At 37.9% G+C, this 13,102-nt stretch overlaps 1 protein-coding gene across 1 annotated transcript in view; it reads left to right on the forward strand.

Annotated features, from left to right (window-relative positions):
- Nucleotides 1–13,102, forward strand: part of Samsn1 (SAM domain, SH3 domain and nuclear localization signals 1) — a 50,752-nt gene that overhangs the window by 36,494 nt on the left and 1,156 nt on the right. Inside the window, exon 7 of the mRNA XM_032900522.1 lies at nucleotides 2,142–2,292. Within this exon, the coding sequence (XP_032756413.1) occupies nucleotides 2,142–2,292 (151 nt within the window). The remainder of the gene's footprint in view (nucleotides 1–2,141; nucleotides 2,293–13,102) is intronic.

Consider the following 13,102-nt stretch of genomic DNA (forward strand, 5'->3'; position numbering starts at 1 on the left):
GAAATAAACTGTATATACACACACAGAATCACACAAATATGATGAGGATATATATATTATATATATATATGACCATGAAAAATGTTTCAGTGAGAATGATTAAGAGACTAGGAAGAATATAGTGAAATCTGAGGGATTGAGAAGAAAAATAAAAAGAAGCTTGAATTTTTACGTAGAGAAATCAAAAGGAAGTGCAGAAAAAAAAATCATTGCAAACCAGCATCTCCAAAGTAATTCAAGAAACATTGATCACTGGTGTTGTAGTGATCACTTCAAGGGAAGATGCATTTTATAATAACTTCACTTGAACCCATTGCACCACTGGCACCCCAATTGTCTGTCCTATAGCCCTATTTTTCTTATATTAGTACGTTTTAAAGGAAATAACTCTTCTATAATGGGAGAAAGCACCATAGAGTACAGTAGGCACTGTAGTCTCATTCCATTCACAGTCTTACATCCCATTTGTAAAATTAACCCATCAGTGCTTTCATACAGTAAGTAATTCATCAAGACAATATAAATTATGTTTCCTAATTGGTGTTCCTGAGTTACTAAGTCTTTTGGCAACACAGTGCTTAAGTTTCTCCATGGTAAGACTGCTACTGTGTGATCCTCCTGGGAGGAAATGCAGTTTGAATCCTGCCTGTAAGATCAAGAGAAAAAAACACCTAAGGGTGTTGTACTCAAGAAGTCAGAGTTGGTTGTGTAAGAATGGACACTTGGCTATCCTGCATTCTTCTAAAATGCATTAATAAAAAGAACTATCATTTCCCTCCCTTTTGGTTAAAGTTTGGTTTGTAATAAGTCTTTCCTGATTGTGGAGCCTAATTAGTGTCTCTCTTATTTGATGTGTTTAGGGCTGAGGCCTCCATCCTTTCTTTCTTCCTTTCTTTCTGTTTTTCTTCCTTTCTTCCTTTCTTTCTGTCTTTCTGTCTGTCTTTCTTTCTTCTTTCTTTCTTTCCTTCTTTCTTTCTTTCTTCCATTACAAAGTACTCTGCAGTTCTTGACACACCCTCAATTCTGGATTTGGAGGCTTGACTAGATTTAAATAATCATATTCAATTTTAGTTACTGAAATAAAGATATTGAAAGGGAGATCAGGTAAAACAGGAGGAATTTTTGAGGAAGCTTATAAAACAGTTTATATATTCATTCTGTTAGAATAGGCATTATAGAAATAACACAGATAATTTATTTATGTATTTTAAACTAATATATTACGTTGATGCAAATAATACCCCTACTGAGGAAAGGAAATACTATTATCTTCCACTCTGAGTCTTCCACCTGTAATTAAAATGTTAACTTAAAAATTAAACAGCAAGTCCGTGATTCATTAGATATGTAATGGTTTTAATCAGTTAAAATGATGACCTCCCTTTGTATACAGAATTTTGTGTTTTAAGTTTATTTCTACATTTTACATTTATTTTTTTATTCATTCATTTATTCATTGTGTGTAAGTTTGTGTGTTTGTGTTTGTGTGGTGTGTGTGTGTGTGTATGTGTGTGTGTGTGTGAGAGAGAGAGAGAGAAAAAAAAGCTGCAAGTGTGAATCTCTTCTTTTACCATTTTGTGTTCTTGGACCTAATTTATTTAGGTCGTCAGCCTTGGAAGCAAGCACTTTCCCTACTGATCCAGCTCACTAGAGCTCATGTTCATTTTTAAGCTACACTAAAAACATAATGAGATTAGATATTTTCATGACCAAGAAATCAAAGAGAGATTGGTTCAGAAATACTTCTGTTACTTTATCTATTAGAAGTATTCTATTGAAAAACTTTTAAAATGTTGTCTGTGTCCATTTAACTACATATGAAGTAAAAGTGCCAACTGGGATAAACGAATCAGCTGGTAAATGACCCACAATTTACCACTACTGTAGATTCCAGTGATTATTTCTGCTCTACATTCGCCCTCCGGAAGGTTAAGAACTTACTTTTTTTTCTCTCAAATGCCCTTGAGTTTGTACAAACAAACTCCCACAAGAGGAATTAGTGGAAATAAAATGGCCTTAGGCAAAAGTTTCATTCATGCTTTGGTTATCATAGGCATTTCTGTACTTACTTTTAATTCAGAGAAAATGAATATTTTATCCCTACTAGTTAACAGATTATACCTATTTTTCTCCTCCTACAGGAATATACTTCAGCATTTCTGCTCAATGGTTATGAGGCCCTGGATGACTTGAAGGATATCAAAGAAAGCCATCTCATTGAACTAAACATTGCCAATCCAGAAGACAGGGCGAGGCTCCTGTCTGCTGCTGAGAGTCTCCTGGATGAAGAAAGTAAGTGTACACTCATTCTCCCCCTCCCACTCATCACATCTTAATGTAAACAGTGGACTCAGTAAAAGCAAAGCCTTTTTTCTATAACATGAAGGTATTTTTACACAATACTGGATACAACTCCGACCAAACTTTATAATTGGAGAAAAGATTTCTAGTATATTCTTTTGGAAAGGAAAAGATTTCTCCGGTTCTCTTGTTTTGAATCTGCCAAGCTATTAATTTATATACAACTGGATGCCTGCATTCTCAAAGACCAAGGGACTTAGAGACAAATATTCTGGTGACAGCGTGAGACATTAGTAACTAATGCCGCACATGTCTTCTTTAGCACAACACAGAGCCTGGCTCTAAGCTAATGAGCCTTCCCCACCACACAAGAAAATTCATTTCATTACCATATAGTCACATCCTGTGGGTGTTTATGTTACTCTTTGTAAATGTTATAATAGCTTGCAAAAATATTCAGCGCTCACTCATTATCAGCGATGGCTCTCTGTATTTGTAAATATAAACTGAAGATGAAAAAATAAATGCAGATTCATTTATGGGTGAGTTCAAGTTACAGCAGCTGGGTTTTTTTAAAGAGTAACTTTCATTTTTACAATTGCCCATTCAGAAAATGTCATTTCTATTAAATTTAGTCAAGCCTCCAAACCTGGACTTTAAGAGGTGCCAATTACTGCAGAATATTTTGTAATTAAAAAAAAAAGTCTCAGCCCTAAATACATGCAAATAAGAAAAAAAATACTAGTTAGACTCCTCAGCTACATATGCATAGTTGTTGTTATTGTTGTGTGTTCTTGTGAACAATAATTCTACATGGAAGGTTTGGGAAACATGGTGAGAGAGAGAGAGAGAGAGAGAGAGAGAGAGAGAGAGAGAGAGAGAGAGAGAGAGAGAATGGAATCTAACCTCAAAGCCCTCAAAGCTTAAAAATAATTTAAACTATCCAATCTCTTTCAAAAATAATACTACCCGTGGCTTTTCATTGCTTTCTTCAAACATGTAAATGTAGTAACATCCCAAGGTCTACACATTTATTTTGTCCTCAGTGTTGTTCCTGCTCAGACAGAAAATGAACTTCTCTGTTTTATTTGAGAATCTGAGGCAGAAAGTGCCTTGTGTCTCAACCTCAAGTTCCTAGTGATTTCCGAGTGAGGAATTCCAACCCAGTGTTTGGGAAGCAGTGCTGGTTTTCCTAGCACTGCAAGAAACAGCTCAGATAGTGAGAAGGAGGGACTCGTGTATAGCACCCTGCCCTGTTGGACTTTTTCGTGAGTTATCCTGTGCCTGATTTCATGTGTTCTACCAAACTGAGGCATCGTCTGTCTATCTATGTTTCATGTGGAATAGGAGTTAGTGTATTTCTTGAGACACTTTCTTACTCTTTTCATACTTGCAGTCTTGGGCCTGCACAGATATTTAATCTTCTCCTACATCTATGGTGTGAATGTCTAACCCAATGCAAGAAGAAATGATTGCAGGCTTTGGTATTTTAAGTTTTATTTCTGGGGACTTAAGAGCAAAGAAGGAGGATGGAGTCAAACAGCAGGCGAAGAGTGACATAGAGAGACAGCTTTTTCGGTAGCATGAGGCCCAGATAAAGTCAGCCTTTGTGAATTGATGAGAGATACCTCTCAGGCACACACAGCTTCATTTCCATCCCGTCATTTTAGTCTGCGAGTCCTCACTGGACACTGTGAGCTACAAAACTAACTCTGTAGGTTCCTCATGTTGATCTTGTGTAGTGGCATAGCCAAGAATCTCCAAAAGTATGTGAGCATGAAGTACAAAGAGAAGGGTCATCTCTAGATGTTTGAAAATAGTTACTATTCTCCTACAATTCAAAAACATCTATCTTGTCTTATTTCCAACTGGTGAAAATATTCAGAAATAAATTTTGAAGGAGTGAGACAACTAGATAAGGAGGAGAGGTGGGGCTGTGGTCCAAAGCACTGTTGGAAAGCTCAGAGTTCCATCCTGCGGGGTACAGCCCAGTAAATATAAAACGATAAACACTTAAAAATGGAAAATTTCTGCTACTTCATCCATTTCCAAAAGAATATTATTTGAGCATTCTGGCTCCGGGAGCAAGCACAAATTAAACTCAGTACTCAGTAGGCTAAGGCAGGAGGATGGAGAGTTTAAGGTCAGTTTATTTATACAGATTGCTATTGGGTTTGAGACGAGAGAGAGAGAGAGAGAGAGAGAGAGAGAGAGAGAGAGAGAGAGAGAGAGACAGAGACAGAGACAGAGACAGAGAGACAGAGAGACAGAGAGACAGAGAGACAGAGAGAAATAAAAAATTGATAAAATTGGTGTTGTGTTGAAGAAAACAGGCAATACCATCAGAGCATCTTCTCACAGAGAAGAAGCTACTGCAAGCTGTCTTGAAGGCAGAGTCACCAATGACCACTCCACTTCTCCATCTGTATCTCTCATTATCTGTCTATGCTAGTCAGAGAAGAATGACTTACAGAGGTAACAGTTTGAGAGCTGGATGCAATTTTATCACTATCTGACCCAAAAACATTAGCTTTCAAGGTAAAGAAACTAAAGAATGAATAGTTGATTTTCTGAGCCTATATATCTGGGACTTAGTCCTCCAGACCTCGGAGGTTATATATGTTCCAGACTTTCCTGGTCTTTGAAAATAAAACACCGTTGTCTAAAAACATTGTGTGGCATTCACTGTTAGACATACGAAAAGGACAAATCCTAGAAATGACTTCCCTGTACAAGACTTTAGACTGTGGTACTTGAAAGTCAAGGAGAGCTTCTGCATAAGCATAAACACCAAGACTCTAAGTTTAGGGGACAAGCTATAGAGAAATGCAAATTTGTCCTGTGTCGCTTTCAACCCACGGCTCTGAGGCTATTCTTATTTGAACCTTGTGGTATAATGTTAGGATACACATGTCAAAAAGATGCAGTTCATGTGTTAGGCTTCTCTGACGGAAACTTATTTATCTTATATGAAACTGCTTCACCAAAGAAATAAAGAGGAATGACTTGCATTTGTTGATAAGATGGTGAATTCTGATGACGCAGCGGCCATGCTGCTGCGGGCTTATTTTTATCTCTCCGACTTTGTGAATCACATCTTCTACAACCAAGCTGAAGAGGAAATGCACAACCTTCATGATCCTTGAATGATAAAGACCTTGAATATATGGTGATATAAAAATGCAACAGCATTAAAAAGCAAAACAAAACAAAACAACAAACGCATTTCCCAGTCAGACTAAAAATAGCTCTTTAAAAATAATGGGCCATATAAATTACCCTCATTTTATGCATGTAACTGAGGGGCTATGATTGAATCCAAACAGCCCAGCAAGGCCAGCAAATGCCTATGTTTTTCCATTGTTAGGCTGAACATTTGGAGAGTTTGGGCTTTTCCAGCCCTTCAAGATAAAAATTAAGCAAACTGGGAGTGTGTCTCGAGTGTTAAAACCTTATGATAAGCCCTGTATGAATCTTTAATATATTGGGAGTTTGAAGAGGACAGGAGAAAGGACAAGGTGTGGGGGTGAACAGCAATTTAAAATTCGAGAGGAAAAAAAAAACCAACTTTTAATTTCTCTTGGCCCAGAAATAAATAGGACTGCTCTCACTTTGACCTTTAAAATGTAAACTGGATTAAATATTTTAGGACCCTGCTTGGCAAGAGGTACAATTCTTCCCCATCTAGCTGATGGAAGGGGTAGTTGAGAGGTATTCAAGCTGATCACAGGGTTACTGCTGGAGGACAATGATGACTTTGGGATTCTCCAGTCCCAGTGGGACAATCAGAGATATTCAAAATTCACTCCCACTTTACATCATCACTGAATAGAATAAACTCATTGGTTCTTTCACTTGGGAATGTAAAGTATGACAAAAAGGGGGGGTCTGTGACCCAGGTCACAGAATGAAAAATGCAGGATGTTTACTTTGTGCTTATAAGGATTCCTGTATTTATGATGGGATTTCTTAAAAATTTAATTTAACTTATTTTTTTTTTACTTATTCACTTTACATTTCTCACACTGCCCACCTCCACATTACCCCCTCCCACATTCCCCCTCTTTGAGTCGGTGCTGACCCCCAACCTATCTTCCCACCCTGGCAATTCAAGTCTCTGTGAGACACTTCCTCTCCCAATGAGGCCACACTCGACAGCTCAACTAGAAGAACATATCCCACATACGGTCAATAGCTTTTGGGATAGCCCGTACTCTAATTGTTCAGGACTCACAAGAAAGCCAAGCTGTACATCTGCTACATATGTGTGGGGAGACCTGGGTCCAGCCCATTTATGTTCTTTGGTTGATGGTTCAGAAACTGAGAACCCTAAAGGTCAAGGTTAATTGAAATCTGTTGGTCTTCCTATGGGCTGCAATTCTTATTATTCTTCCTTTAAAATTAGTCTCTGCTTTGAGAGGAAATGTTTCCATCAACTTGAAGAGAATGGTGTGTGTGCATGTGTGTGTGTATGTGTGTGTGTGTGTGTGTGTGTATGTGTGTGTGTGTGTGTGTGTGTTGTGTGTGTGTTTTCCTGGAGGTGTTTTACAAATAAACTTTTAATGCCCCATTATCTTACTCAGAATTATTCCTTAAAATAAAATAGTTAATTGCTGTTCATAGTATATAGTTTCCTTTTCTCCTACACAGTTTCTTTCTGTACTTTTGGAATTATGCTGATGTCTCCTAAAATATGTCGACCAAAATATGTACAACGGTCCTTAGGGTAAAAAGGTGATAGAAATATCTTCCTTTCTTACATTCAGGGCTAATTAAATTTTAAATTGAAAAATAATAGAAACAAAATAAGCCGACTTCCCGGAATTGCGACTGCGCATATTTTAGGCACTTGTAAATTTTGATTTCGGTGCCAAGTGAGGAGGAAGGGTAAAGGGTGGGTTGTGTGCCAGGTGGTTGGCACCGGCTGTGGTCACAGCAGCTCCTCATTGCTCTACCACCCCCAGTTGTGCCTTCCTGCCTGCCCAAGTTGATGCAGAGCAAATGGGAAGGCCCTGTCAGGAGCTGGAACGCGATCTGCCAGAGGGGAGATTTGTGGTGATGCCAGAACGTCGTCCAGCAGTTGGTCCAGCGGCTTGCCAGTCTATCCTGGTGTCTAGCTCCCGACACGTGTACCTGGGTTTTGTAACCCACCTGGCCTATAATGTGATTTTTGATTCAAAAAAGATACACATTTTAGAAAAGATACAATGATTGTTCACATAAATGATTAGAGGAGACAGATGTTTTATTGGTATTTGTCTACACACACACACACACACACACACACACACACACACACTTTAATATATTTTCAGTCAGACTTGTTTGACTTTAGGATTTAATTTCTTCAGATGTATTTTTATCGTTACTATCTGAGGTTTCAGTGATTACAAATAGAATATTCTACGCAATAAAAGTAAATTGAAATCAAAGCATTTTTACCCTTTCTTTAGAGAGTAATTTCTAGTGAGAGGAATTCTCACATCAGTCATTTAAAAATTACTATAAGTTTTTCTCCCACCTTCTCTCTTTCTCTCTCTCTCTCTCTCTCTCTCTCTCTCTCTCTCTCTCTCTCTCTCTCTCTCTCTCATACTTTGTTTTTATTCTACAGTGTGATTGTGACTAAGCCTAAGTCAAACAAGATGAAATCTTGTAAACCATGTGCCTTTCTAAAGCTCCCAGTCCTGCTTCTTATCTAGTAGGGGGCTAACAAATGCTTACAGACTTGATATATACTGAGTGAGGATTTGAAGTAAAGAGACTTACAAATAATGAGGAAGAGTTTTGCCTGGTGATTTAAAGTGATGTTGCCTCGAGCACCGCCCCCCCTGCCACGCCTCCCACATGTAGCGATTCCACAAATAGGCAAATGAAATGATCAAGATTTATTTCATGGATATGCTAGTGATATATACATGTGTGTGCAAACACTTTATGGAAAGCAACTGTATATACTATTGAAGTTTTAATATATAGATAGTTTAAATATATAGCAATACAAGGTATAGGATTTTTCCATTAAAGTTACCAAAAAGGATTGCTTAAATACTAGTAGATCTAGTTAACATTCTACAAATTAATTTGTTGCGAGAATTAAGACACCCTACAACAAAGTACTCTGAAGACATTAAGAGCCTCATCCTGGTCTTTGTACTGATATGAACATATGAACATTACATTAAATGACCCATTCCACGTCTTTATTGTTGTTGTGGCTAAGTCAATGACATGAGGAAACTTGAGGAAGAAACTTAAGGGATTTTGTCTTAACAGTTTGAGACTATAGAATTGCCAAGTTTTGTTGTTAGGGACTCAAATGAAGCTCAATCCTGAATGGGTTTGTGACTACCCTAAAATGTGTCTGTCTGTTTCTCCTCAGTGGTGATGGAGCCACGGAAAGACTCATAAGGCCATGCAGTGCCGTCATTTCCTTCAAGAGTTCATAAAATCCCCTTTGGTCATCTTCGGTTTTAATTTAACTCTCCATTAATAACTTACTTTGGTCAGGATTTGAGGATCACAGAATTGTTTCTTTTGTTTCATTTTGTTTTTTAACATTTAAAGCAAACAAAGTAGTTAAGTGAAAATTCTGGAAAATTTAGGTAAAAAAACTCTGAAAGGTCAAACAAAAACAGGAAGTTCTTGCTTTCACTGAAACTTAAACTTTAAATATTAATAATAATAATTAATATTTATTATTATTATTGCTATTATTATTTCCCCTCTCCCCTTCTTTCCAGTTCCTTGCCCCCACCTCCTCTCTACCTGTCCCCTCCCACCACTTCTCCTCCATTTCCCTTAGAAAAGAGCTGACCTCTGATGGTTATCCACCAAACATGATATATCATGTTGCGATAAGACTAGACATCTCCCCACATATTAAGACTAGACAAGGCAACCAAGTATGAGGAAAAGGATCCCAGAAGTAGGCAACAGAGTCAGGGGCAGCCCCTCCTACCACTGTTAGAAGTCACACAAGAAGACCAGGCTGCAGAGTTTGACAAGTTTATGGAAGGCCTGGGGCAGACTCCTACAGGCTCCCCGCTATCATCGGTTCAGTCTCTGTGAGCCCTTACGAGCCAGGTTAGTGGCTCTCTGGTTTCTCTTGTAGTGTCCTTACCCCCTGGCTCCTACAATCCTTCTTCCCAACAGGAGTCCCGAACTCTGCCTGATGCTTGGCTGAAGGTGTCTGCATCTGCTTCCATTAGACCCTTACCCTGTTTAATGTGTCAGTCTAGGGAGGACTGATTTCCTTAGAGACCGCAATGTTCTTCCCAGGATCTAGCTTTATGCCTTTAAAGTGTTCTTCACTTTAGGTATAATTGAGACTGCCTGCACTTAATTAATTAAATGTCATAACTCCAATATAATTATTTTATGATAATTATATTAGCTGTCTTATGTCTTAATCACCATGATATTTTTCAACATTGATGACAATCATGGACCAAATATAATTCTCTAAAATTTTTGTTAGAAAATAAAATATTTTCTAAATAATGTTTTCTTAATATAGTAATTTCATTTTCATTATGTATCATATAAAACCAATTCTAAAGTTTATTGTGGCTATTGATTGATTGAAATAAGAGAAACATAACAGTACTTACTAATAATTCAATATACTCACATTTGAAAATGCATGGCCATTGGGAAATTTGAAAAACATTCTGTGGCTATATTGAATAAAATATACTATTTTAACTTTTCCAGTATCTAAAAATAAAATAAAAAATATTGTAGATATCCAAGAAAAAACAGAAAATCCACCTAATATTTGAATACTTGTTTATTAATTGTATGAACATATGCTCTTATATAGACTGAATAACATAGAAAATACGTGTTATTTTGTTGTTTTGTTTTATTTTTAACGTATCACTAGAAATTTTTCAGTATGTACAGATACTCTCAGAAGTACTCTGGGAAGTCCATAATTTGGGCATTAAACTGTTTCTTTGTACAATGTGTTATTTGCCCGGTTAGCTGAGATGATTAGACCACAGGACATAGCTGACGCAGGTTGTGTTTTCCATTTCTAGGTAGGCCAGTTAGGTCTGCTCTATTTTGCTGACACGTGAACACTCTAAATGACTTAGAAAGAAAATATGAATACATTACTGTGAGTTTATTCTCTCTGTAGGCAGAAAAGAAAACCCAAACAAATAAAATAACAATGGAAGCCTTGTTATTTATACCTAAAGTAAGACCAGCATTTCTAGCAATCTCTGACATTAGTGTCGAGAGGAAAAGGAGGAGGGAATCTGGCCATCTAAGTGTAAAGCGGGGTGCTTAGGAGCTGTCCTCTCTGCGGAGCTGTATGATGACCTGCCCTTTCTTTTTATAGTTACAGTTGAGGGGCTCCAGCTGCTAACCTGCCTGGAATTATTGCATGCCTGGTGGGAGGCATCTGAGGAGAGCAGTCATGTTTTCACTTGATGAGGAAACCATTAGCAAATCACTGCTGTTCTGTAAATTACTGGAATGCTTAACGTTCAGACTGAGAAACGACTTTCTTTTTTCATAAAAATTGCAGAAAGGGCTCTCACAGTCACAAACTTGTATTTAAAGCAAAGCCACTCCTACAGTTCAGAGCCCGGGAGAGAGCAGTTCTCAGGGAGAAACCAGATGTTCTTTCGTTACTAAAACAATGGATGAGTGTTCTGGGAAGATCAGCTTCATGCACTGTTTTGTGGTCATCTGTGGTGAATGTGTAGAAGCTACTGAGGATGAAAACAGAGGTTAAGCGTTTTCTTTTGCTTTGTTTTTGAAAGAGAAGGGTAAATAATTTTGGAAATCAGAGGCATTTGAGCCTCATCTTCAGAACTGTGTCACAAATTCTTCTCAACCTGGATAGGACAGGGAGCCAAGAGTAAAAGTTTCTCATGATTCCAAGTTTTGCTTAGAATTTCATTCTGAACAGAAGTAACTAAGGGCTTTTCCTTTTACATTGAGGCAATAAACCAACACTTAATATGAGAAAACATGGCCTTTTTTCCATAGCAGGACTAACGGGATGATAACCTGAATAAGGTGTTCTCTACTAGTGTGGAAACTAGGAGTAGAAACTAGTCAGGCTAGCTTTCTCCAAAAGTGACAGTAAAATGGAGCACAGAGCTGTATCCTTTCTTTTCAATAGCATGAAATGAGAAGGCAGAGGACAAAAACAACTCCTGAGAGAGTGATGACCAGTAGCCTGTGTAGCAGAGGATGGCATTGTCTGGCAAAAATAGGAGGAGAAGCCCTTGGCCCTGTGAAGGCTTTTTCCCCAGTGTAGGGGATGCCAGGGCATTGAGTGGGAGTGGGTGGGTGGGAGTGGGAGCATCTTCATAGAAGCAGGGGGAGGGGGAACGGGGAAAGGAGATAATACTTGAAATGTAAATACATAAAATATCCAATAAAAATGCAAAAAAAAAGTGATGACCACACAGGGCTGCCGTCCACAGAGGAGGACTTGGAAACACAGGTGACCAATCTTCATCGAGTCCACTGAAGTCGATCTTCCCTGACTTAAGGGTCTTTGCGAATAAACAGCAAATACTCACGGTAGATGAATTTTTGATCAAACTATTCACACCGCCAGACTTCAGTGGCAAAATACTAGGAAACTTGAAAGTTGTAGCAAACATTTACCAGGAGAATATTATTTATATATTATATAGTCTATTGATATTATCTATCAGGAAGAATTTATTCTGGAGGACGGGATAAATGTGGGTTTATGGTTTAAAAATAAAATCCAGGAAAGGGTTAAAGGAGCTAGTGTGTTTCATTTTGAAGAAAAATAGACCAGGAAGTGGTTTCTGTTTTTCTGAGCAAGTATACATAATGAAACTGCAGAATCAGAAAATATGTTAGGCATCTATTTTCTCAATTCATCTTCAAAGTGTCACACATAACTACCACCATTCTGATACATGAAAGGGAACTTATTTCCCTACATACACAGGTACCCAGTCACCAGGGCTCAGTTCTCGTGTCCATCAGAGGTTAGTGAGGATTCGGTAGATAGATGGCAGAGAATAAACAAACCAACAGTGTCAAGGTGAAACCTAGACAGTGCTCTTGAAGAACAGAGCGTGACATATTAGATGAAGACAGATTCCTAAAAAGGACTTAATTAGCACTAGGTGAGTCAATTGAAAACACTGAAACTTGGCTTTATTTTCTTCTGACTGGAATTGGATGAGTGCAGGACAATGCGATTATGAATTTACAGCACAGTTTTGGCCTCAGTTACAAATCTACATGCTTGCTTGTCCCAGTGTGGGAGAAGTGAACTGACAAGTGGCGAATCCCTGCTCTTAGGTGAAATCAAAGGATGTGGTGGTGATGTTGTCAGAGCTAAGAGATGCCAACTAGAGATTCGTTTTCAGTCTGGAGAACTTGGCTCACGATACGGCAAAATGTCTATCTGTAGCATCAAAGAGGACAAACGTCCCATTGACAGAGAGAAGGCCAATGATAAAGGAACCCTGAAAGAAGTCACGTTATAAAAAAGTTGCCTAGGATTTGTAGAGATACCTTTTGTTCAAGTTCTAATAGTCTTTATTTTAAAATGTAATACTATTTTGGTATGTAAAAGTGCTTTAGTGAATCAATCATGAAATAAACTATTGTTAGAATTACAAAGGTGCTAAGACAAACTAAAGTTTTATAAAGTACTTCTGGGAAATTTGGAATCATACTCAAAAATCTGCCTCTTTTCCTTATGTTTACTTTGTGGTGAATGCAGATGTAGGACAATTTTGGATATTTCAAATAGTACTAGCTAAATTCCAAGTTTTTGGAAACCTGCTAT

This window comes from Rattus rattus, chromosome 4, assembly GCF_011064425.1.
Source record: "Rattus rattus isolate New Zealand chromosome 4, Rrattus_CSIRO_v1, whole genome shotgun sequence".
Taxonomy (NCBI): domain Eukaryota; kingdom Metazoa; phylum Chordata; class Mammalia; order Rodentia; family Muridae; genus Rattus; species Rattus rattus.